Source organism: Phaethon lepturus, unplaced genomic scaffold (assembly GCF_000687285.1).
Source record: "Phaethon lepturus isolate BGI_N335 unplaced genomic scaffold, ASM68728v1 scaffold24999, whole genome shotgun sequence".
Taxonomy (NCBI): domain Eukaryota; kingdom Metazoa; phylum Chordata; class Aves; order Phaethontiformes; family Phaethontidae; genus Phaethon; species Phaethon lepturus.
Genome location: NW_010566018.1, coordinates 447 through 27,150, shown reverse-complemented (window position 1 = coordinate 27,150; position 26,704 = coordinate 447). Strand labels below are relative to the sequence as shown.

Here is a 26,704-nt window from a genome sequence, read left to right as displayed (position 1 = left end):
GGGTTTTTCTGTATTTATCAATCTTATATTTTTTTCATATTTTGTAGCATTTTAACTATACTTTTTCAAAGTAGCATTTTATGATTGCTGCTTATATATTACTCTGTCTATACTCAGGCCTTCTTTGTTATGTTCAGAGAGAAAAGAAACATATCACTAAAGGATAAGGATGGGTGACAATGGAACAATGATAATAACATCATTATGCAGTGTTTTGCCTCTTGTACCCCCATCACTGCCATGTTTTTCTCTGATTATTTCAGCCTCAGGAAAATGTGCTGCTTACTGTTTATGTCAGGAAGGAAGGATTACTGTTTGCATGATTACAATATCAAGTATGATGTACATAATGCCTGTGATAATATAGATGTACCCCTCAACTATCTCCTGTCTTTAATCTTCATTCAACAGAAAAAAAAAACCCAAACAAATAACAAAACAGAGAGTTGCAAATTCTTACAGCCTCATATAGGCCTTAATCTTAAGGTGCTGAGTACTTCCACTCCTTCCAACAGAGGCCTCACAGACATGAATAGTCACTACTAACTCCAGGGGAATTCTTGTGTGCTCATGTTAAGAATGGGCTAATGAATTTCACTGAGTCAGGGCCAAAGTGTGTAGTTCTTATATGTTTACCCTGAGTTTGAGAATAAAAATTAAAAAACTTATTTCCAGGCTGAAAAAGATGCTTTCTCCTTCTTATTGATTACACCTTTTTCCTTTTGAGACAGGCAGGATGAAGGTCTTCTGGTATGAAGAAGAATTATTCTTCTTTAGGAATAAAACAAGAGAAAGTCAAGAACACAGTCCTGTAAGGATTTATGCAAATGGAAAAGACCTTGCATTAACAATGTCCTAGCTGAAGGCAAAGGAACAAAATCCCTCTCAGTAAAATTGCTGTATTTACTTACTTATCTTTCTAATACAATCAGAACTAAGTTGCTCATAATTTATGTTTTTAAAATTTGTATGCAAGGAAAAAGCAGCCCAAACTGGATTTATGAACACTATAAATTCATCAAAACAAACAAAAAAACAGCAACTGATAAAGTAGGATAAAGATTCCATTTGCTACATCCAACATGCAAATGCAGGCAAATACATACTTCCTGGAAACTGGGAGACATTTACATCTCTCGGAAGGAGTAACTCTTCCATGCAGGAAGTACGAATCAAAACAATGCAAGAGAGAGAGCACTTAAAAAAGGTAACTGAAGGCTATGCATTTTTTTCATGCAGAATCCAGGAACCCTTACACCTGAAACCATCTTAAATGCAAAATGAATACCTACGGGCTGAAAAAATTATGTGGTTTTACTGCTGCAATATACAAAGACTGCTAGTCATCTATAGCTAATGCTACTGGCAAAAATCCATTCTCTAGCTTTTCATTCGAAGTAGAATGATTTTATAAACCTTGTTTTGTTTTTATCATGAAAAGCTTGTTTCAAATTCCCCACATAAGATATCCATTAAAGTACTCTCCAGCTCAATGCCACAATGACAGTTTAGAAAAATGCTTTTATACCTTAACAACCAATCTTGGATGGGAGTTTCAAAGTAGTAGTTTCACCTACAGGGTGTATTAGCCACTTATGTCCCACTTAAGACCTGGTTTTGACCTCATTTTCAGCATAAGTGTAGACTGGGTCCTACTACATCTCCATTTAACATGAACTTTCTCTTTCTTTCCCCCTATCCTTATTCATCCACCCTCGATGACATATATATGGAAAAGTTCATGTGATTCAATGAAGGAACATTCCAGCACTTCATTCCAGTGGAAGATTTTTGCTTCTCTATGGACAAATACAATCTGTGAGTAAGAGGGAATTTCCTGTCTCATACCTTCCTTACTTCTTTGTATACTGGTATACTTTACAACTGTGGTCGTATTTTCTAGTTATGTCGTACAGGAAAGAGAATAGTAATGTCCTGGGGAAGCAATCAATATCTTGGTGCTTTTTACTATTATATATGTAGATAATTGTAATACCTACCACTGTGCATTAGCAGTATCAATATCATATTAAAAAGGAGGTTGGTAGCAGTATCTCCAGGCACAGAGAGGGGAAATTATTATCTCCTGGTTACCTAGAAAGTCAATGATTAAGCTGAGAACTGAACCTGGGACTTCTGAACATTAGGCCAGTCCACTGGCTGTTATGCCACACTGCCTCTGCTGTAAATCTGTTTGATGGATTTTTGTGTCATGGAACATTAACGGCTCTGCTCTTGTCTAATGAATATGTTTAAAGAAAACAGTACAAACAAAAGCAAATGTAACACTTAAATTATCTGAGGCGTACTGCTTTGATGTCACACTTGCATAAAGGATTTCCTACTGGAGACCTATGCACACTTATACATACTGAAAAATATTTTAGCCAGTACCACTAGCTGGCATGCTGGTATCTATTTATGTCTGAAAAGGGAACATAATCAGTTTTAGTTGGTTAACTACAATCTGAGCCAACTTTTATATTATGACCAAAAGCTTGGCAGTGCAGCAGCAGTGGCAAGTAGCAGAAAATTGCTTACAGTGTTATTTGCCAGATTACTTGAACGATTTACACTGGGTTTTCAAGAGAGTTTGGAGTATTAAAAACTTAAGATTTGGAAAAGCCTTGGATTGTGGATATTTGTTCCTAGCTGCACAAGATGCATAGACGAAGTTTATGATATACTGTGACTGACTAAATGAAGCATTTTTTTAATATAAACCACCTGAAACATTTAGGAGCAGTTCAGTTAGAACTGTTAAGATTTTTTTTTTAATTGAAGATTTGGAGAGCCAATTGATTTAGATTAAATGCTCAACCTTTCATATCTACTTGTTTAAGATTCATGTTGACATTGTACTAAATACATCCATACAGTTTGTATCCCAGATAAATTGATCTGACTACAAGCCTCACTCTTTAGTATGATTCTTACTCCAAGATAAATCAATATTTAATATCTCCTGCAACAGCCCCAGTAGATAATTTTAAACCTTTTCTCCATCCCATTAAGTTACCTTTAAAAATTCTTTATATAAGCCTTCACAGATGACTTCTGAAAAACTAGTTTATGAAAAACAGTCAGAAATTCATTAATTCAGACGGAAAGGGTTTTTTAATCTTGCTGCATTGTGCTGATCTCTAAATCCATCTCTGTTTAGCTAATTCTCCTGCTCAGCTAATTTGAAGAATAAATAAATACTTCCTGTAAATCTGTAACACAGATTTTAAACATAAAGAAAAATACCTTTCTACTGCTTTCTGTATAGGACAAGCTATCTCCAGTGCAGATGGAGATTTTGCAGTGGAATTCTGCAAAAACAGGCTGACCAAGGCTCTCCCTGACTCCCTACTGTGCACCATCAGGTACCAACCTCCACCCAGCTCCAACCCCGCTGCCACATCAGCTAAGTGAAGCAATGATAAGCAGCAGTATGCCAGGCTGAGGTATGTCACATCCCAGCCTCCATTTTGAATGTTAAAATCTACTGTCTGCTCCCTCTCCCCTCCCCACCCGCCAATCTACTGGAACAGCTAAGGAGGAGGAAAAACATCTCTTCCCCCTCCCTCAAACTTTTTCTACGGCTAAGGGCCCCAGTGGGATAGGAGTGTGATATCAGAAGAATGCAAACAGCAAGGCTCAGGTTTGCTGCTTCTTAGGGTTTATAAAGGAGACATAAGAGGAATTTCAACTGATTATATATTGGGAGAACTGAAAGGGGTGATGCCAAAAGGAAGGAAAGAACCTATACTCTGGAGCTATCTGGTTGTATATCCACCATTCAAACTATAGGATCTTCATATTCCTATCTGTGCGCTCCTTTACTCTTATTCCCTACTCTGCACTATTCAAAGCGAAGCTCTGTCCCAACCCTCGCCCTCCAACCTAATGGTTCCCAACACAAACAGTCCACAATCACTTAAATCTTCTGCTTCAGCTATTTATAGGGTCATGCTGAAAACTCAAACAGTGAAATGTTCCAGTTTAAAAGGAGTGGGGACTTTTTGTTTTCAAAGCCATGTTTTGCCACTTTTACAGCAGAGTTGCTCAAGTAGTTATGTCCTTGAGGGGGCAGTGAGCTGTAGCCCAGGTTGCTGAGAACTCCTTTGCACTGGAGGGGCAGCGTGTGGAACCTAGATAGCTCTTTCTTTCAATTCTATTGAAGATCTTCATCTCAGGAGCTATACCTGCTTTGGTTTGATTCAAAGCACAGCCTAAAAGGGTCTGATCCTAAATGAGTTCTTTCATCACTAACAAAATAGAAATATTAAAGGAAAAAAAAAGTTACTGATTAACTTATAATGCAGTTTTCAATTTTATCTCTATTCTTTTGCTACCTTCAGGCAATCAAAAATGTGATAAATTTTGTGTTTTGCGTATCAAAAATGTTCAGTGTTTAGCTTAGTTGTGAACTCACATCCAGGGCAGATTGAGCAACAAGAATGTGGTTGTATAGAGAACATACCCACTGTATAGCAAAAATATGTGAAATAATATTCACTTTTCAACATGTAAGATGTTAGTGGGAATTCTACTGTGGAAATTGTGTACTATTCTATTAATTAATATGTGACACACAGCAGCAATATGAGGATGGTGTTTTCATGAGCCACTGCAAGAGTCCCAGCTAAAACACAGTGAGAGTAAGCAGCGGGGAAGAGCAGCAGTAGGGAAAAAAAGGAAAGGAGACACAAGCTAGCAGATTATTGCTAACACTGCCAGAGGATTTCCCTCCCTCTCATGATAAGACACTTCCACTACCTAAAGCATAGTCTGCACCACATCAGGAGCATTCCTAATTCCGCAGGAGTGGAGCCCCAGAACAGTTGAAGGATGAATAAGTAAGGTGGGTCCTGATTCAGAGAGGCTCATGTGCTGAAATCCACCCTTAACATAGCAAATGCTTTACATTAGGAAAACTTAAATGGGGTCACGAACAGGAAATTGGGTGCTTTTTTCCCCTTTTAGCAGGATTCTTTATGTTCTCGTAACATGTATTCCCAGGTAGCTACAGTAACATGGCATGGATGGACAGAAAGGGAAATCACTCGATAAACCAAGCAAGTGGTACACTTCATCTCCTTCCCTTATAGGATAAGTCACACATTCACTACAATTTTCCCACACTGCAGTTTATTACTTTTGCCTGTTCATGGTAGTGAGTATATACTGATAAACTACAGATGGCTTTTGCACTGAATAGAATGAAAATCCTACATAACAAAGCATGCTATTTAGTGCAGAGGACTGATAGGCATCCTGGTCTACATATCGTCAGTCTATACTTGTGACTATTAACTCATCCCGTTCCTTGCAAAAAAAGAAAAAAAAAAAAAACCTTGGGCAAAAGAGGGTGGGAGCAAAACTTTGCAGGAAAATACCTTTCTTGTATTTATAAGTTTTGGGTTATTTCTGAAAGGAAACAAAGAGTTGACGTACACTTCATCAATGAGACATTTGTCATGATGTAGTGTGATCTGTAGTGTGATATTGCAGAATAAAACACATGAGTTATGCAAAGGTCATGCAAGTAATCCCTTGATAAAGGGGAATCCTTTGGGAGGAAGAATGCAGCCGTACAACCTAATCTTATTCAAGAGTATTCAAAGACCTTGAGTGACATCAGGCAAGGACCAGAATTCTGGCATAGAGCTGGCTCTGAACCCTTGACAGACCAAGAAGTTTTACAGTATATGATGTGTCAGTGACTCACTTTGTGTACAGTTCTAATGCACATCCTCCCATTGATGTCTATTCGTACTGCTATCCGAAATATAGCAAAGAGTGTTCCTGTGTTTTAGAAATGGAAAGGAACAAGCACACAAAAGTGGGATGCACTAAGCAAGAATCTGTATGTATATAAAAAGGTAGTTCATCTGAATAGGAGATACATAATGAAATTGTCACTTAGCAATTTAACTCAAGGATGCAAAGAAAATGGCAGTGAAATAAGAATTGCCTGGTATCTCAAGAAGCTTTTGGCAAGATAACATTGAAAGCATGCACCCAGCTACTGATCAACATGTGTCTGACATTAAAGCACAAGTGTCCACTTCTCTTAGTGGCTGTTTAATAAACTGTTTTGGAACGGGTGGAGGTGAAGAGGAGGTCTTTCCAAAACCTTGTCTCGCTCTTCTCCCTCAGTTAATGAATGTCAGCAAGTGGAAGAGAACAGAAACTTGATATGTTTTTCCAGCCTTTCTTATAGACGCATTTGCAACATGTTAGAAGCCACAGGCATAAAAGTGAAATACTGGGAAATTAATGTTGTCTGTAGATTTTCAGGATGTAAGCTGGGCAATTTCAGCTTGTGGGTTAGGTTTTAAGTAGTGTTATAACAGTTTACTATGACTTGAACATGATTTTAGTATGAGTAATCTGATGTTGAATATCATTCATTACCCTGTTACACATTTCCAATTGAGATAGACCTGTTTATGGAGTTAGTATTATGTGATTACAGATGGACAACCTATGTGCAGTGAACAATCTGTCCAACAAATGTAGTCTCTCCTACCTTTTCAAACGAACTCTGGAGGATCAGCAATTTCTATACATGTATGAGTAATGTGTCAGTGTCATAACAACCTAACTTTTGAGTTATGCATGAACTATGCACTTAAATGCTTGTGATTTACGCTGTCGTTGGTCACCTAAGATGAATTATATTATTGTACTTACTATATATATTTATATAATTGTATATTGTAAAAATATATAATTTTACAAATTATATGTATTGTATTATTGTAATTATATTAATATATTGTTTTCAACACCTGACTCAGTGATAAGTATTGCAACATTGCCTTAAACTACCTGAAAAAAAGCAGCTGGGAATTCTCTCAGCCAAAAGACCTCACAGGTAGTGGAAAGCCTTTACTTCTATCTATCAACTCCTGCATCCATTAGCTTCAACACCACAGAAAAAATGATGAACCTGCCTCTGACATACCATTGGTAGGAAAAAGATGGCAGCGGTAAGGCATAGTGCAGCAAGGCCTGCAGGACCCCTAGAATAAATTGCTGCAGAGTTCATAGAGTTGCTGTAAAGATCTATAATTAGCATTGACACTGTATCAGGGTCTGGAAGAGCTCCCTGATACTGCATTCCTCATTTGGTCAGCATGGGGTTTGAAGTGGGTGCTGCATCAAAGCCTCCGTTTTTTTATGAACAGGGTGTGAGCAATTTGGGCATGAACATCAAATGCCTAATTGTGCACAAATTTCCATGTTCTTATGCAAATACATCTACAGAAATAAAAATACATTTGCATGGCTATTTGTGAAAAGAAAACAAAGGAAGGAATAAGCATGGTCAAACTCCATTAATCAGATTTCAAACAAACATTTGCATTATTCACTCAAGTCTTTTCATGAGATAAAAGAAGACAATTTTACCTGCTAGAATGCTTATTCTTTTGTTTGAAGCGAAACAGTTAAGCCAGCACAAAGTAGTGTATAATCCCACAAACAGGCAGCTAAGTAAATATCCTTCAACAACAGGGAGTATATTTCAATTTATCATACCTATTGATGCAGCCTAATCATACTCGAGAAACAGGAGACATTTTTAATTTTAGAAAGTAATGAAGTATCAAAGAAAGTAATCCAAATTTATCCTTGCTGTACTTAATCTACCGCAGTTAAAAGAGTTATAATGGCAATGCATCTGCTGTTCTGAATTTACTTAGAGGAATACACAGAGCTTGCAAATAAATGGCAGGAACTTTCGTGGATTTCTCTGCTTGTATCTAAGTGTGAAATAATATGCAAATGTATTCTGTAGTTCTCAGGACAATTGAAGAAGTGATATGATAGGATTGTGCAGCTGCCATTCTGACCCACAATTTAGATCAATGAATATAGTCCTGTCCTAGCAAATTTACGTTTGAACAATAATTTTCAACCTGTCTACTGTTTTGTGGAAAAGCATAATAAAAACATGGAATACATTTCAGCACATATCTGCAAAGTCTCCTGAGTAGCTTAGGAAATGTACTGTACGTAAGAAGATACAATCATTATGCTGTTACAGACATCACAAAGACACTATCCTTTATGGCAGAACACCATCCTTTGGGAAAAATTATCCTTGTTGGTTTGTGTAAATTTTTCAACATTCACCCTCGGGACCCATTTTAATCTAATTCTGTTCCTTTGGGATTTTTTGTTGTCCCAAGATTTAAGGGAGAAGACCAAAACAGGGCAAAGCTTTTATCCTTTTCACAGGAAATAGCCCATACAAGTGAAAAGGCAGTGTATTTGGCATTTTTACTTGAGCTGGCAAGGCAATAGAAGGGGCCAAATCCCCTTCTTTACATTGTTATTATTATTGTTGTTATTATTATTATTATAATCATCATCACCATCGTCATCATCGTCATCATCATCATTATTAATGAGGTTTAAAACCTGCAGCTAGGCAACCCCTTCAAGTAGCCCTGACAACAGAAATAAAAGAGCATAGTTCAGCATACAAGCGTACTATTAAGCATAGGTAGTGGCAAAAACTCTAGTAGCCAATACTCAAATGCAAAAATAGCTGTTATTAACAAATAAGTGTGCTTTCCTGAAAATAATATTTTATTGCCAAGTGCTCTTGTGATTTAACTGGAAGCATAAAACTTTAAAACTTCACCTAATGTGGGGAGTTTCTTCACTATGCAGTTTGTGTATATATATATACACACACACAGAGCTGTATATAAGTGTGTATGTAGTTATTTAAATAATAATGTTCCATATGTGTTCTTTAGGTGCATTTTCTTTTAATTTCTTACATATGTACCTCATTATTGGACTGGTCAAACTTTTTTTTTAATTTATGGTCCAATAAATTTTCCATGATTTATACTTTGCAAAGATTACATATTTTTCACGTAATTAATTGGTTTTGATAATTTAGTCAATAGACAAATAATTCAGATTTTATTTTAATCAGCCTCTGCATAATTTGAGGGACTAAGCATTTAACTGCACATCAAATATATTGGAGCAGAAATGCACAAACTACCACCTATATCAAGACAATTTTGGAAAGTAAGGCAATTGAGCAAAATGCCTAAAAACAAAGGTCTGCACAGCAAATTCTTCCATAGGTGCAAAACTGCATCCATAGTAAGCAGGAACCAAAGCTAACTTAATTGTAAATTTAGATGACCTACATATAACAGAAATTTTGCACTGTTTCTTTTTGTTTTTTCACTGTCAGTTCCACAGTTTCAGTGAACATGCATTTTTAATGTGTAAATTTCAAATACATTATTTTTATGTCTTTCTACACATAGCATACAAAGTAAATCTGAAAAAAACATTAGTAGTTATATTGGTAGGCATGAATATGAATATTTAGGTGTAAATAGTAGTATTTGAGCCATAGCATGTGATCAATTAAAGGCTGAATCATATGTTACATACAGACAGAAAGTTAACGTTTCATGAGCAGCTTTAATATTTCTATCTCTTGAGTTTGAGGAACAGACTTGACAAGATTTCATACCCACAGCCTTCTGCACCTGGTTCCCATTATAAACCTGGCCTTGATAATGTAGCTATGTTCTTCTACAGAGGCTAATGTTAGCGATGGTATTTTCCTCCCATAACTCTTATAAGCTGAGTACCAGTGTTAAGGCTGTATTTGACCCCCTGTCCATGTGCAGTTACAATTTCCATCGCCTTCCTCACTAAATACATAGAGATCAGATAAAACATTTCTTTAAGTATAGGAACAATTTCTAAGCTTGATTTTATTTCCTGTGATATCTACAAGAGCTAGTGATATAGTACAGGTTTCAGGATTATACTGGAAGTCAGATTTATTTTTTTTTCCTTGTTTGTTTATAATGGAAACATTTATCTTTAAAAGGTATAGTTGGAGACCCAGGGATTAGTTTCTTTTTTCCAAGATGCTCTGCTTTGAATTTAATTTCAAATTACATTCTAAAGTTCTAATCATAAAGATAAATTCACTGCAACACTTGTCCATGTCTGAGAGAGATTAAAATCATTCAGCTATTCAAAAATGCATCTAGTTCCTGATCAGACCTCACAATAGAAAGAAAAAAAGAATGAAAACCAAAAAAACCGACAATGCTCACTGTGCCCTGCTGTTATCCTATAAATACACTGATTTAGAAAACCAATGCAAGCATGTATGGCAATGAAGTTCATACAAAACCAAGAATCATCAACACCTTGAACTTCTTGAAAAAATAGCAGGGAATTCCCTGGTGTGATATGCTGCCTAAGAAGTCCAATCATAACACACACAAAACACTCTGCAAAAATGTTTCTTGGAATAATTTTTTTTTTCCCATTCACTTTTATAAACTTATATCGATTTCATGCTTTATCTTACCCTGTCATGCAATTTCCAATATTGGAAGGAACAGCATAAATAAAGACAATTTCTGCAGCTACAAAAGTAAATATCTAAAGTCCAGCATGTTTTCCAGTTCTAATAAAAGGGGGCAGTATTACATCAGCTGAAATTTTGAATTGTCCAAATTATCATAAAAAGAGCTGGAGAAGGATACAAAATTGCAGAATTTCACTGAAAATACACTGTTACCCTATACAGAGTGACAAATCTGCTTCTCTGCCTTGAGGTAAAATTTTCAGAGCTAGTTCAGTGGGACTTAGGCTCCTGCATTGCAGCTACTTTAGAAAATTTTTTCTTGAGTCACTATTTTTTTTCAAAATTATTAAGGAAATATTACAGTTGATATAAAATGAAGGCACATTTTTCATGTAGCTAAGATAACCCTCAGCCTAAAAGGAAATTGCAAAATTATTGCAGTTTCAAAAAAATTTTGGAATGAAAGATTTTTCTATTTCTTTCTCTTTTTTTTTTTTTTAAATAAAGGGTTTTTAGAATAAAATACTGGTATCCAAATATGGCTTTAGGAAGTTAACTTTGAATACCCAATATAAAAAAAATCATTGCTTATATGTATTATACACAGCCACAAGTAGATTACTAAATTGGCCAAATTCACAGTAAAATATAAAGGCCATTTTTTTGGTAAGAATTATGAGGACTGCTGGGATTTGTATTCGAAACTTTTCCCTATTCTGGGGCATTTAACTTAGACAAGTCATTGATCTATTATAAAAAGATGGAATGGTAAAGAGGTTGTCTCTATGCAACGTGTCCTATGTCTCAGAAACTCCCCAGGGAAAGGTTTGTCAACCGAGCAGAATGACGTATTCAGGAAAACAGTTTCCCAGTTGCAGTACCTCTTTGTGGAAATCAAATTCTTCATTAGACAGATGGAATACACTCCCACTGACTTGAATAAATTGCTTATATTCTTGCAAGAAAGCGAGACCACACTAACAGTTCCTTAAGTAAATCAGTAAATCCTTTCTTTTTTCTCTCTATACAGTAACAGATTTTCTATTATAGAATCTAAATATATATTTTTAAACTTAAATTAAATTATACCTAAGTATAAGCTATATGGGGCGGGGACCTTCCTTAAGTTGCAGTGAGAATAGAACTTGATACAATGACTATCTAGACAATACCATAATAAAAGTAATAACTTTGCAAAACTAGTCATTTGCTGTTGATATTACTATGCATTTTTTGCCTAATTATGAGGTATTTACCCTTTAATTACAAGTAGAACTAAGATTTAACCAACAGAAACAAGGATCCAACTGAAAATGCTGAGTTTCTGTTATGTCTCCCAGCAGACTGAAATGTAAGCATTGACCTCTTATTTAGTAGTTACGAATATTCTTCTATAACAAACTAAAGGAAAAAAGAAAATAGAAGAAGTTTTTCTTAAAAGTTAAAAGCAAATGAGAATAGAACAGTCCCTCCAAATCTAAACAATTTATTAATAAAAATTTATAAAAATCCACAAGGCCCTTATGACCAATTTATTCATGTTCTCAATTTAAGGGTGGTCATGACTACTATCGGTAAAAAGAGAAAAGATAATTGAATGCAGGAGGCACTGGAAAATTATTCTCTTAAGTATGTGCTCTTTTTTTTTTTTTTTTTAAACTGAGTTGAGAAATGACTAATAATAAGGATGCTAATAACAAGGTGCTTGTCTTGATGATAGAGAAATACCCATGCTTGCAGAAAAGACAGTATGACTCCTGCCTCTGCAGTTGTTCTGTCTATAATACTGAATGTAAGGGGAGAAAAAAGCTGGTAAAAAACTGTTGGCCACATAATCCACTGCTGCTTGCACTTAGAAAAAAACAATACATTGATGGAGTCATTGCAGGGCTGTAGGCAGTCAAAAGGAGATTATGCATGACTAGTAACTTTTCCTACAAAGACTTCCTGAAGTCTTTTTATCAGGCAAATTCTGTACGTATGTGCAGTAGCTTCATATAAATGATGAAGCGTAACAGCTCCAGAGAAGTTGTTACACTCTATTGTGTCAATAATCCACATATTTAACAGTCCCTAAATACAGCAGACCGTAACACCTCCAAAGGGGTCGTTATGGCTTATCAAGTCAAATCCAAGCGCCTAAATATGGATTTGATCAATAGACTGTAACATCTCCAAGGGTAAATAACACACATTTTTAAGAATGTACACATTTTGCATACAAACTGTGGTCTATATTAGGATAAATGATGTAGATTCAACTTGTAAAACTTTGATTTAGAAATAAGAATGGAATAAAAGGCTCATTATAAGAGGTGCTAAAGTATCATAATTCCCAGGAAGTAGGTGATGACTCATGTCATTTATTTTGGGGTCTAATTCTTGTTTCCTACTGCAAATACACAGTTGCCTGAAAATCTACAAAAGAGTGGGAATGGAATATGAACATAAAAATGTTATATTACAGATCCTCTCAGATCTCAATGAATTTCCGTCAAGGGTAAGTAAATGGGGAGGTGGGGTGCACACCCTTGGGTCCAGCAGATATGTTGTGATTATTAATTTGGTATATATTCTATCTTGACTTCTTATATTTTTCTCCAATGAAATTAACACATTTCTGTCTATATTTTTTCTACAAAGATTTTCTGAAATTTTTTTTCAGTGTTTTCATGCTTTTTGCAGAAAAAAGATAGGATCTGGTCCTTTTAAAAATAATGCCAGTTATCTTACAAATTATATAGCATTTTCAGGTTCATTTACAGCCTTAAATCAAAGCAAATCTTCCAGGCAATCATGCTAGTTCAAAATACTAAAACAAATACAAGTAGCTCTAGCAATGCGAATTTTTTTAAAGTATTCGTTTTTGTTGAAGGTAAGCATGGCTTGACTGGAAAAAAGTCATATCACCTGAACAAAGCAAATTTTTGTGTGATTTTACTTTTGCTTATATCACATGGAAAGAGCTCCATAGCCTATTTTCTGGGTTTTCCTAATTCCCTCCCCTTCCCCAGTGTTTCTGTTTACTCTGCGAAACCACTGACACAGTTACTTCTTCCCTTTCCTCAGTCAGACAACACCTGATCAGCACCAGGTGGACTAGAAAAAGCCAACTCTGCTGTAACGACTTTTTGCTTTGTGTACACTGTACTAGTTTTGGCTCAGAGAGAGTTAATTTTAGTTCGCAGGGTGCTGTGTTTTGGATTTGTGACCAAAACAATGCTGATAACACCGGGATGTTTTAGCTATTGCTGAACAGTGCTTCTACAGCATCAAGGCCTTTTCTGTTTCTCAAGCTGGCCCGCCAGCGAGGAGGCTGGGGGTGCAAAAGAAGTTGGGAGGCAACACAGCTGGGACAACTGACCCCAACTGACCAAAGGGATATTCCATGCCATAGGACAGCAGTAAAAGCTGGGGGAAGAAGGAGGAAGGGGAAACATTTGAAGTTTCAGCATTTGTTTTCCCAAGTAACTGTTACACATGCTGAAGCCCTGTTTTCCTGGAGAACAGCTGCCTGCTGATGGGTAGTGAATTAATTCCTTATTTTGCTTTGCTTGCATGCACGGCTTTTGGTTTGCTCATTAAACTGTCTCAACCCATGAGTTTTCTCACTTTTACCCTTCTGATTCTCTTCCCCATCCCACCCAGGGGGAGTGAGCGAGCGGCCGCATGGTACTTACCTGCCTACCCTAACCCACAACAGTGCACAAACTGAAATACCTCCGTATTTGTAGACATCCATAGAACGGTATCATCTCGAAAGTATAGCCTAACCTTAATGCTTTAGCAAATGACAAAGTTCGACTGTGCCAGAGTGGTGCATGTTTTTGTTTTGGTCTTTCTGATGAGTGAATTTCCGTGAGTATTTTTAAAGCTCTGTAGGAGATTTTTTTGAACAGCAGAATATGAACAGAGGTAATTTTCAATTCTGTGTCTCTAACCAAATACAAAGCTTTCTGAGATTTAAATAACACATTTCCAAAAAGGCCTAAGCCCAGTCTTTGAAGCTATGTACATCATTTTGTAAGCGCAATCCTTTGCACAACAAACTATTACCAGCTATCTGTACTTGAAGACCAGTAACTGACCAGAACTCAATAGCTTTTTTTTAAACCAGCTGCAGGCAATTAATTTGTCATCTTTTTCTGGTGCCGGCTTCTAGCTACTTGTTTATACAAGTCTAATTACCTGAAGCCAATTTCTAAAAATTTGGTCCTGAAAACACAGGGTCCTGATTCTTCAAAAGAAACCAATCCAAAACTGCAACTATGTTATCAAAGCTTCACTGGGATTATGACAGAAACTATACACAACCTTCTTGGCATACAACTATTTCAAAATTACGCTTTTCTAATTGATGTAATCTATCATTCCTCCCTCCAACCCCCATTTTGATCATCCTGCCCATCATTTTTAAAGTAAAAAAAAAATACCATAATGTAAAAATTGAAAGACAGAGGGTAAAGGGGGAAAGAAGAGTATTCTAGAATTCTGTTTGTGCAAAGATTGTTTCTGTTTTTAATGTATTTTATACTTGCTATAAAATATAAATGCATTCCTTTAGTATTCATGACTGACTTAATTCTTTTATTTTCTTTAGGATAGAGAGTGGGGATATATCGTCATTTAAAAATGACTGATTAATATCCTATTATTTTGTAAACGCTGCCTTATCTTGCATCTACAGAGCAAGGATAACAGACTACTATACCAAAGGTAAAACCAGAGTACATATTACAACTTTTTCCTGCCATAATGGTTCACTCTATCATACATGCTACAATAAATAAACCCAGCAGGATTATATAAGGGCAATGAGAGATTTTATTCTCAGATTTTAAAACTTGCAAGTGTATCGTGAAGAGTCTCTCTGTAAAAGAAGGCATTTGAGAATGATGTTGTTTATATGTGTTAAAGAGTTCCAATTGACTCTGCTATACTTGCAAGTAAAAATTTTTTTTTTCCTCTGACTGCCTGATATATAACCTCGATCTGGAAGTCGTACATCAACATGTGTATTGCTAGTAACAAGCACAAAAAAGAAGTTTCCGATTATTCACTGAAATATTTACTGACTCTGCTTTAAAAGGTGAGATGAAACAGAAAAGTGTTATATCAAATACAAGACATAAATATGGTACTGAAAATACTCAGGGAGTAGACCTGATAAGTAAATGGATGCCATTTTTATACTTACTTTTCAAGTCAAATAAAATGTTAACATTTCTTTTAATAGCCCTTATAGTGTATTAGATATTTTAAAATGTCAAGCCACTGAAACTCATTTAATATATTTTAAAATAAGCATAATTTTATAAACTCTTAATACTGATCATAGGTGTGATATTTATTTTATTTTTATAACTTGGGCTTTAGTACCCTACCGCTTAGTTAGTTAAGACAAACACTGACTTAACAATTAGAGTGTTGTGTGAATATGGCCTGCTTGATCAGTTATTAATTTATGTATTTTTTCATAGTATCAACCTGTATTAAATGAGTTTTTCAATGCTGACATTTAAACTAACACTCACAGAAGTAAATATTTGTTAGCCTCTGAATTTGACTTCTAAAAGCATTGTTAATCCTGTGTGGTAACAGTTTAACAAATCTTTTTAATAGACACTGAGTCTTTCTCTTGTTTTGAGTACTGTAAAAACCTATCAAGCAAAAATACAAAATGTAGATTAGAAGGTATGTATCAATCTCTGATGGGTCTGTTTACAACATTTCTTTGCCTTCCTGTGGCTTGCAACAATCCACTTGCTCACTGAGTATTCCTTGTGGGTTGAGAAAAGATCATAGTATCATCAAATTCACATTTTAAGGTATATTTAATATTCTTCTGTGTGTTATACTCAACCTGGACTAAAAGTTCCTCTTAGTCTTTGGACTATAATATAATATTCCCTGCCTTCCCCAAGATACATACCCTACCCTCTAATACACAGATATATCACAGAATTTTCATGAATGAATTATAGGCATTGAAACCTACCTGTTTTTCAATTTTTAAATTTTTTTTTTGCAGCAAATAGTCTGAAACACTAGTTGCTTTACAGGCTAACAAACATGTCAGTTTTCATTCATTACTAAATTGCATCATAACTGTTCCTATTTGCCAATGCCATAGGGATTACTGGGATAATATTTTTCCCTTTCTAGTTATCTGGAATAAGTATTGTGGCATATAACTGATTTTGTGTCAGTGGTGAAAAATAATTTGTGTGCTGTATTTTTTGCAGCATAAGCCACCTCTAGGAAAGGTAACAGAGAAGCATTCTTCATCAAAAGGGCTGCCTTATAGCTCAGCCAACTACCTGATTCAGTGTTAACTGGCTCTGTTAAACACAGAGAGACCTGCTCCTGGAGCAGCTCTTGTAGACTTTGGAAAGGCCACAGAGCAGAACAACACAAAGAATTTTCCAAGAGACCTCTTCGGCCTCTGACTGGTCCTTAACGTGTGTGTGATAGAAACCGTTCCTCACTTTTCGGATATGATCCCAGCTTGCTATTTTGTAAACTGAATGATGTCCTGCTCAGTCCAGCGCTGGTCCTGTTCTCTCATCAGTTTCTCTCATTTACCGTTTTACTGTGGTGCCCCATTTCATTTTAGCGTTTGGAAACTACGGCCAAGATTCAACAAAGAACTTTAATGTCTAATTTTCCTTTGAAACTAAGAGCCAAAAGCACTGTTTTGAGCCTAAATACTTTGTTGCGTCTGAGTCACAGATTCAAGCACACTCAGATGCATTCAATAGCATTGTAATACTTGACCACACTAGTACATAACTGGCCTTTTTGTCATATTTATCAATCCAATCATTCTCAAAAGCACAGTTCAAAATCTAGTGACCACAAACAATTGTAGCTTCAACCAATTCATTTTCCACATTGTTATATGCATGCTTACAGCTTAATCACATGAGTGCACAGGACTGTTTTTTTGAATGCTGTCATGTAAACATAGAGAAGTTTGTAGCACAGCGCTGTGAAGTGACAAGGTGTGTTTAAGCTCTAAAAACAAATTTTCTATAAAAATAAGAAGCTATTTGCAGGGAAAAGAAGAATGAATGACAGACTCTGTGGCAATGGAGACATTACCTTTTCATTCCTGCAGTTGTTTAGACCCATGTTATTCAGAGAGGGCAATTTTCCATCAACACCATGCGGCTGCTGTTGCTGCTGCTGCTCCCTTTGGATCTGCTCTCTCATTTTTCGAGCCTCCTGAATGGCTTTCATTACGGTGTCCTGGTCCCCAAATAGGGCAGGGGAATTAAGACTGGAAAGGATATCTATAAACAGAAAAAAACACTTTATTTAGGTAATTATCCAAATTAGAATCCGGGGTAATCACTCAGTTCTCATACTGTTAGAGCCGCACCTAACTAACATCTGTAAAAGAAGGAGGAGTAGCAATTGTTGTCTGTTTGAAGGCTGAATTAATCTATAACAGTGATTGATAAGCCTGTGCACTTCTTTTGCTGTTATAAATACAACCACTGAAGTCTTGGCATGCCCTGATATGGACGTATCTGAACATACTCATGGACTCAAAGTTCAAAGCTAAATATGTGTTTAAGACAACATATTCTGAAGCTTAAGTGGGAAGCTTTTGAAGTATTAATAATAATTAATAAATTTAACAAAGAAGGAGGAAGAAATCTTGTTTACTTGGCCATGAAAATCCATGTCAATTTTTAGAATTTCTTTATTGAGAGAACCATCACTCCAGACATTTAGCTTTCAATTTCAGAAAGAGCACCCAGTTACTTTGGGGGACAGAGGTTCTTATTACCTTAACATGAATATAAAGCTTTAAATCAGGACAGAAAAAATGGTTTTCTTTCTATCACCCTGGACAGAAAGAGAAACTTTTAAACATGCATCAAACTTACACAAAACATTTCTGTTGTATCTTAAAATGCATGCTAGAGGCAAAGATGAGTACCCCAGATACAGTTTCTGATTTGAGATCAAAAGACAGCAATTATTTTGTGCCTCTGTTTTGTGTTGCTGCAATGAATCTTTAACTTGATCCTCCCTGCATAGGAGTATCCTCTATATTGCTCATGGATAGATTTGTGTATATACATTCTAGCTAGGAAATTTTGAGCAATCAAGGTTTGTGCATGACCTGTGCATTTGCCTGACAAGCAAATGTCTTTTATAAAAGCTCTGAATTTGATAGATTTGTGTACTTACTAACCGTCCACTATAAAGAAAAATGAAACACCAAACAAAAACAAACAGGCTGACTTGGAATTCTCCTTCAATGATAATTTTCATATTCTTTTAACTTCGTTGAAGTTCAGATGAGTAAAATATAGCAAATTCAACCTTGAAGGACCCTGAATTCTTTTAAAATAAAAAAGGTTAAGATTAAGGGTTTCTCATGCTTTATCCTGGGAAACAAACGGTTGATTTAATACTGTGGTCTAGACAAGAAGAGATGCAAACTGTGATGTTTTAGATGGAACTGCAATATTTTCTGTCTGAATGAAGCACCTCTCTCCAAAATAAAAGTAACATATTAGAGAACAACCATGGTTCTTGCTGGGTAGAATTTCCAATGCTCTGAACTGATTCAGCAAAGAAGTTCCATTCTAGAGCCTAAGTAAGTTGGGAACTACATTTGCATGACTTTTAATGAGACTTAGACCTCCAATCACCTAATTTTATTGTAAAAATGGAGAAAAACCTCCCAAGTTGCCTCCTGATTTTTGACAATATTTCCTGGGGTTCTTTTATGCTTAAAGATTGAGAGGAAAAGTTTTTATGACTTTACATTAAAAAATATTCACACCTTAGGTGTATCTTCTCTAGCCACTTCTCTGGAATGGTCGTTTCAAACTGATATGACACTTTCTAATGTTAGAAAGTGCGGTGGTACCTGGAAATAAATTGAGAGGTAGAATATCTAGCTAGCTGCAGAAAGTATCTTTCAGAGATCATGATGTTCCCAAGTGTTTTGGAAATGAAACAAATCATAATTTTTATACATTTAATGTATGTATTTAATGTATCTGTTCATTATTCACAAGTGTTTCTATATATTTTACAAGTACACTTGAGCTACTGATCGTGAATAAATGGTCTGTAGTAAGTATTTAGTCACTGTTACAATTTACTATTTGAACTTTAGGGCTGATCATCTACATTTTGCAGCTCTTAAAGGTAGTTAAGGTTAAGGTAGTCTTCATACATAGTTCTCAGATCAATTTTGTTTCATTACTTAATAAGCTTTATTTTTTAATTAAAGAATCTTAAATAAATAGGTCAAAAATTCCCTACTTGCAACCATATAAATTAACAAAATCTTGACAGATGGGTGAACAAATAATAAAAACATGAACAAATAATAAAATTAACAGATAATAAAATAAACTGGCTGGACTGAAGCCTTTCCGTCTTTGTTTAAAAAAAAAAGAGTTTATTCAGCATGTGGTTGTTGTAAGATGAACTTAATACCCAGAATGCAGAGGATTAGATTTCTTCTAGAATGCTAAATAGCTGAAAACCACATTTGGAGTTACCTTCTTGCCTGGCTTCTCATTTACTGTACGCCATTGAGATACTGAATGTTCCCTGACCCTGGTTCAATAAAGTGCTTGAAAACTTGTTTATTTTAAGGTATGTTACAGTGTTGCATCGCATGTACACTAATCACATGAACCATTATGTGTGTACGTGTAGTATCTGGTCAGGGTCTATGTGCATGCAAAGATATTTTTTTGTTTGTTTAATCCAGAGGTGCAAATTCAAAAGTTAACTTTACATGTATACACCCAATGGATGTCTGGGGAAGATACTCACACAAACCTCTTTTATATGTTTTATACATGCATCTCTATTTACTTATGTGTATATATTTGTATGTATGTATATGTCTTACGTTATGTATTTATTTGCTGTATTTCTTGTAGATGCATATCAGTGTCGCAACTTTTTCGTTACTTTTGTAAAACCTTGGCATTCAAGAGTTCTTTGAAAATCTTTCCTGCCATTTCTTTTTTCCGTTTAAACAGAAATGTAGGAACAAATATATACTTAATTCAGAAGTAAGTGTGCCCAAGCTGAGATTTCATGTAGAAAACTTGCCAGTTTTCTCCTTTACCCAGGACAGATTAGTTACCTAAAGAGGATCCTCTTCCCAGAGATCCACCGAGCGGGCTCGGGATGCCACTCTTGTTTGTCACTGTGACTGGACTGCTTTTACTAGCTGGGAAGAGGTTCTGTGTTGGAGATGTTGGGGATTTGACAGGTTCAGCTGTTTTGGGTCGGGCTGAAAGATTCAGTGGCTGGGCTGCTTCATCCTACAAGAGTTTAATGTAAATTATTATTAGGAAAAGACAAATGAACACATCATTTTGCAAGCAGCAGTTACTTTACACCTTGAAGACAATACTACATTCTCCAGCAATAATAACAAAAGAAGCTAATTATCTGCCTCCTTTAAGATTCAACGAAAGGAAACCTCATTAATTTCTCTGTGTTATGCTTCTATTTACATTAACTATGTGGCTGGATCATTCTTTTTGCCAAATTAAAATTTGAATTAGCTCACATTACAGCTTAATTTCCTAATGTGTTTTCAGAGATCTAAATTAACCTAGGGCATTTACAAAGAATTATTTAAAATTTCCAGCAGCTCAGTAATGCTTTTGCATAGGTTCTGTTTGCAAAGTTCCTGGCACTATAAAAATAAGTTATGTAGCTTATTTTTAAATGTATTAGAAACTAAGGAATCAGAAGTACTTCTATGAAAGAATCATTTGGAAGCCCTGACAGTTCTTTGGCCCACATTTAATGCTGCTGCTAACTTATACATTCCATGCATCTTACTTTGAGTGCACGTTTTGTTTAGTAAAATGATCTATGCTGTTCCCTCATAATAGAAGATAAGAATTTCACAGAATTAAAATTCCTTTACTTACTATGGTAATGAATGTGTACTATATGCATTTCAAAATATATTTTATTTTTTACTATTTAATTTTGTGTATTTTACAATATTTTATTATTCAAATGTGTCATGTATTTTGACAGATTTATGTAAAATCAAGAATTTTTTTCACATGAATGGTATTCTGCTTCTTGTTTGATACTTCTGTAATTATTTCTGTATTCTGTGGTTATTTCTGATGCATTCAGCCTTTAGTGTATCTGTATATTTATTTGCATAAAGACAAGGATATTTTTTAAGGTTATGCAAATCTAGTATCAGCACTTTTATATCTTTTGATACTTTTCCTCTGCAATTATGGAAGAAATTCTCTCTGACATATATCTTGTTTCAGTGCTACAGGAGAATAAGTCCATCTCAGTAATATCCTAACTTTTGGAAGAAGAGTCATTCAAGCAATTAATTTCTTTGATCAGGGTAGATATTCACAGTGTAACCTTCTTCCCATTCTTTGAGCTTGTTCCTTTTGCATAATATGTTAAGCAAGACAGAGCATTTGGAAAATTGCGAAACAGTGATTTTCTGTAATTAAAGAGCCCAGTAAGACAGATATCTCATTTAAAATATGCCCAAAGCAGACTTATGCTGGATATGAGAGAATATTGTCCATTTTAAAACACTGCACTGATCATTTCAAAGCTTAGAAATATATGTCAGAACACAATAATACACTACATTATCTCATCTTTTCCATTCTCCTTACTGTCAAGCAGTAATTTAGCAAAATACATCTGATCATACGCAATGCACTAAACAGGAAAATTTAACAAACAGGTTATTTATAATGCCATCATGTCTCCAGTTTTAAACTGTTTCCACAAAACTGAATGACATTTTTATTCTTCCTGACCTTGCAGTGTGCACAAATGCCCACACCTGTTCAGAGTCCAAGTGAAAGCAGAAACACAATGATATATGGGACATAGTCCATTCTTGTGCTTTGTGGCCATGTTTACATGCAAGCTGTTTCCTTGCACAGATACAAAGTGGCTTTAATACATTTCTGTGAGAGTTCAGAGCCCTTTCAGACTATGAAGCTTGCTAGACTAGATACTGTGAGCATGTACACATATGAATCTAGGCTGCCATGTTCAATTTTTAAATAATTTTCTTCCTAGTATTGATACGATCATCTGAAAAAAAACCTCTAAACACTGCCAGAACCTGATTGTTTGTACTTTATAGACAGCATTCTCATTTCTGCAAGGCAACCGAAAAGCTAGAAACAGTCTGGTCACTGACTTAAAAAAAAAATATCATTACTTTTTGAAAGATCTGAGTCCTGTAAAAGAATTCCATTAATTCTATAAATAATACATGTAGTATATACAAACAACTGTTTAAAAACAGAGAAAAGATAGAGGATTTGTTACGCAAAGCATGACCATCAAAACTGTCATGTCTTATAAAGGTAACAGTTTGTAAAGACAGCATATAGGTACTAGTTTATTAGAGTGCTTTTATACTAATAATTAATTCCTTCATTAGCCATTGGTATTTGTCCATGAAGCCCTTGTAGTTTATCTTTAACATTTTCAATGCAATAGTGTGCTTAATAAAAATAAGAATTAAAAGGCTTCTTTTCTATTAACATGTATTACAGTCCATTCAAGTTAAATCATGTAGGGAAACCCCCAAGAATTTGCATGTGGTCAAGTCTGTAATAGGACTCAGCTGGCCACAAAGCTGGAATGGTATTGGCCTTGGTTCAAGGAGATATGTGCTTGAATTTAACCAGGGAAAATTTTACTCATATAGTAAAGGTTTGGTTTGGTGTAGATCCATTTGGCTGACTCACTTATGAAATTACTTTTTCACATTAAAGTAGTCGGTAGTATATTCTCAATACCATAAATCACTGGTGTCAGGTATCACTATACTATGGCAACTTTGCTGAAACAGTTGGGCTTTGCTTTTGGTGGCTTCTGTATTGACCAGAACAAACTCTGCATATGTGGTAAATTTCACTGACTGCTCTCAAGCCTGGCATTGGATTACAAGAGGCAAAATATTGAACTAATACACATCCACAGTTAGGTAAAGTGAACGTTTTGCTAAATAAATGTTAGATCTGTCCATAATGGAATAGTTTTTATTTATTAGTACTCTCAGCCTAGCAAAAAAGTGTCATGGAAATTTATCAGCCCAGGCAGAAATATCTACTCACCCACATTTTACCACAATGATTGATGATAATGAAAAAACAAACGATATTTTACTCTCATGTCAAAAAAAAAAAAAAAAAAAAAAAGAAACCCTTACCTCAAGTGAGTAAAATCTTCCCAGGCTGATTTGAGGCTAAGGACTGTAAGGTGTTAGTGGCTAGCAAAAAAAATGCTTTCTCTCTCTCTCCCCCCCACAAAGTCACTATATGCCTTCTTTAGATCTATTTTAATAGTTCTGCATTTATAGCACTATCATCGAAATTGGTAAAACATTTGAATGTTGGTGTTTTTTTACAGTTTGAAGTACATTGTTTCTCAGCATATTTGTTATTATGAAATTGAGAACCACAGGAGAACACACCAATAAAAGCCAGCCAGTTCCACCCAAAGGTAGTAGCTACACCACAGATTTCAAGGGGTGCACAATGTTCATTTCAAGCTGCTGGCAAGTGCCATGTTGTAGCTGCCTGGTTCCAAGCAAGTGAGAATAAGCAGGCATGAGCATTCAGCAGTGGCGCAAAATCAACAAGGAGCAGCCCGGTTGTCAGCAGCTGTGTGAAATCAGCAAAAGTCAAATCAATCTGCAGTGACACAGTGTTTTCTCCGGAGTCCTGACTTACATCTTATTTTTATATGAGGCTTTTTCCAAAAGTGTACAATATGTACTGCTAGAGATTTGTAAAATAATTAGAAGATCTACAGTCTCCCTCGTGCCCTAAAAATATGTTAGTACCGTTTTTTAAGATACTCAAAAGTTCAATCTGAAACAATTCATGAAATGGATGCCATTTATGCACATTACTAGATTACAAATTGAAATCTTGAAAATACCATGTTTTACTGATGAATCTGTTGTGCTGCCTGTGTTAGGAAGAGGCCCGATATTTTTACAAGCAAGAAGTGAATACTTTCTTTTCCCTTCTCTCTACTAATAATACAGCACTAAAACTGAACACTTTATTTGAATATTGAAGAACTTTCATGTGGTTCAACTTCCAACTGTAAAACAATTAAATATACCATTTAATTTCACTGTCCTGCTCAGACACCAACTTTTTTTCTTTACAGAAAAATACCTTAACTTGAGTTACCGGGCTGGTCCCTCTCTTCTCATTTTTCATCCCAGTGGGTGAGAGTGCCCCTGTCGTACTTGGTGGCTGTGGAGTAGATGGCATTTTGGCTCCAGGAGAAACTTGCATGCTTGCCAGCTGAGCTGCATATAGTTGCTGGAAGACAAGAAGATATACAATACATTCCTGCAAAATTCCTAAAAAAAAGCTATAAATGTACGTAATTTTTATTGCTCTGCTGTTTCTTCTCTTAAAGGATTTATAGATTTTTTCAGCATTTTCTTCTTTATGGCTTTTCCCTTCTTGCTATTTTCAAAAAGAAGAAAAAAAAAGGCTGGAAAAATCCCCCACACAAATATCTTTTATCTTAATTTGACTTTTAACTGATTTTATTTTCTTCTTGTTAATAATGATAATTGTAAAGAGCAAAATGTTAATCTGTGTCCAAATATTTAAAAAAAGGCAAAATTATAAGGCTGGTTATGAAAAATAGGTATAGGCCCCTGTCAAAACCAACAAAGCTCCCAGTTTTTCTTTCTTACCCAGAAATTACCCACCAACTCCAGAACCTCTACTGGGAGCTGACATGGGAATCATTTGCTGCCGAAAGGCAACGCTGCATCTTCTCTAGATAACAATGAAAGTTAAAATAGGCAACAGGGTATGTCTCCATCTCGGTGTACAGTGTTTGTTATAACTTCTATAAATGCTAATAGGAATGTAGGCCTTAAAAATTTCTGTAAATCATGACAAAAATACAAAAACACCCTCATGGAACTTTTGAAAAAGTTTAACTGAAACATAATAAAAGACTTGTATATTAAAATAAACTATTCCTACCAATCTAAAATGTTTACTGAACAAAACCAAATAGGTTTAATTTCTTTCCAGTGGCCAAATTTAAACCCTCACCTTGAATTAGTATCAGCAATAATTCTTCTACCATAAACAGAGAAGATCGTAATCCCTCATCTACACATAAATCTATATAAACTTTGCCTTATTAGTGAGAAAAAAGCCAGGTGGTTTGTATGTAATTTCCAACGTTACTATCATTCAGATGGACAAATAAAAAAAATTACAGTAATCAAAAGCAGACCTTTCAGCACATGTAATTAAATGAAAGCTTAATAAAGAATCATTTGCAAGAGCCAGATGTGCTTATGTCATAATTGTTGCTTTCTTTGGAACAATTTTTCTAATATAACAAGCCTCCACAGAAATGAAAGTTACACAATACTGTAAGCTCAGTGACTCAGTGGCTAGACAAATGTGTGAAAGAGGGGCAGAGTCAGAACTCTGGGTGACAAATGAAAACTCTTGTTTGTTTGTTTGCTGCCATCCCTTTTCAATAGCACACAGAGGCTACGAAAGGATTAATATATTGAAATCAATGGTGTTTAAATATTTTGGCTAAGGTACTATTTTTTCCTGCTCTAGAAAACTAGAAAAATTGAAAATAGACAAATTTCCCAGCTTTCAGTGATGTCCTGGAGAATGAAAATGAAGTATTGGATACAGTAGTAAGTGGTTTTGGTTTTTTTTCTCTAATACTGGGATCTTATCCCCTTTAGCATATTCTTCAGATCAGTCTGTTTGCTTAATAGGATGCTATGCTTATGTGAGAGTAAGAAGTACGCTTCACAAACTCTGAAAGCCTGCATATTCTCAGCTCAGAAATAATCAGGCACCATACTATGAAAGAGAGAATAAAATAAACTTGAATACAATTTAAAGACAAACTCCAAAGACTATAATGGCTTTCTCAGTTGTCTGTAATTTGTCTATTAATTTTTTTTTTCTTTTTTAATTAGGAGCCTATTTAACATCTACTTCAACTATCTGGGGGAGATGACTTAGATTTTACTAAAAGTAGACTAAAACTTTAGTACTTAATGTAGCGAGTATTGTGCTTTCAAGAGCGGGAAGGGAATTCTGTGTAAAAACACATCCAGGTTTATCGACTAAAGTTCAAAACAATTTCCTTCTACCTTACCTGATGGTAAGCCATCAGGGCAAAAAAGGTGAGGTATGAGTTATTCTTTCTACAAAATTCAGTCTTTCTTAGAGGATAAAAGTCGATAGTCAATTATGGCAAGCAGCATAGTGTGGTGGGCCGACCCAGGCTGGCTGCCGGCCT

General features: G+C 35.4%; 1 protein-coding gene across 1 annotated transcript in view; it reads right to left on the bottom strand.

The window, feature by feature from the left end:
- SOX6 (SRY (sex determining region Y)-box 6) overlaps positions 1-26,575 on the bottom strand; it is a 66,043-nt gene extending 39,468 nt beyond the window's left edge. Inside the window, exons 1-4 of the mRNA XM_010295368.1 lie at positions 26,561-26,575; positions 24,571-24,720; positions 20,499-20,679; positions 17,468-17,658 (exon numbers count right to left, since the gene is read on the bottom strand). Of these exons, the coding sequence (XP_010293670.1) occupies positions 17,468-17,658; positions 20,499-20,679; positions 24,571-24,720; positions 26,561-26,575 (537 nt within the window). The remainder of the gene's footprint in view (positions 1-17,467; positions 17,659-20,498; positions 20,680-24,570; positions 24,721-26,560) is intronic.
- Between the last annotated feature and the right edge of the window lie 129 nt (positions 26,576-26,704).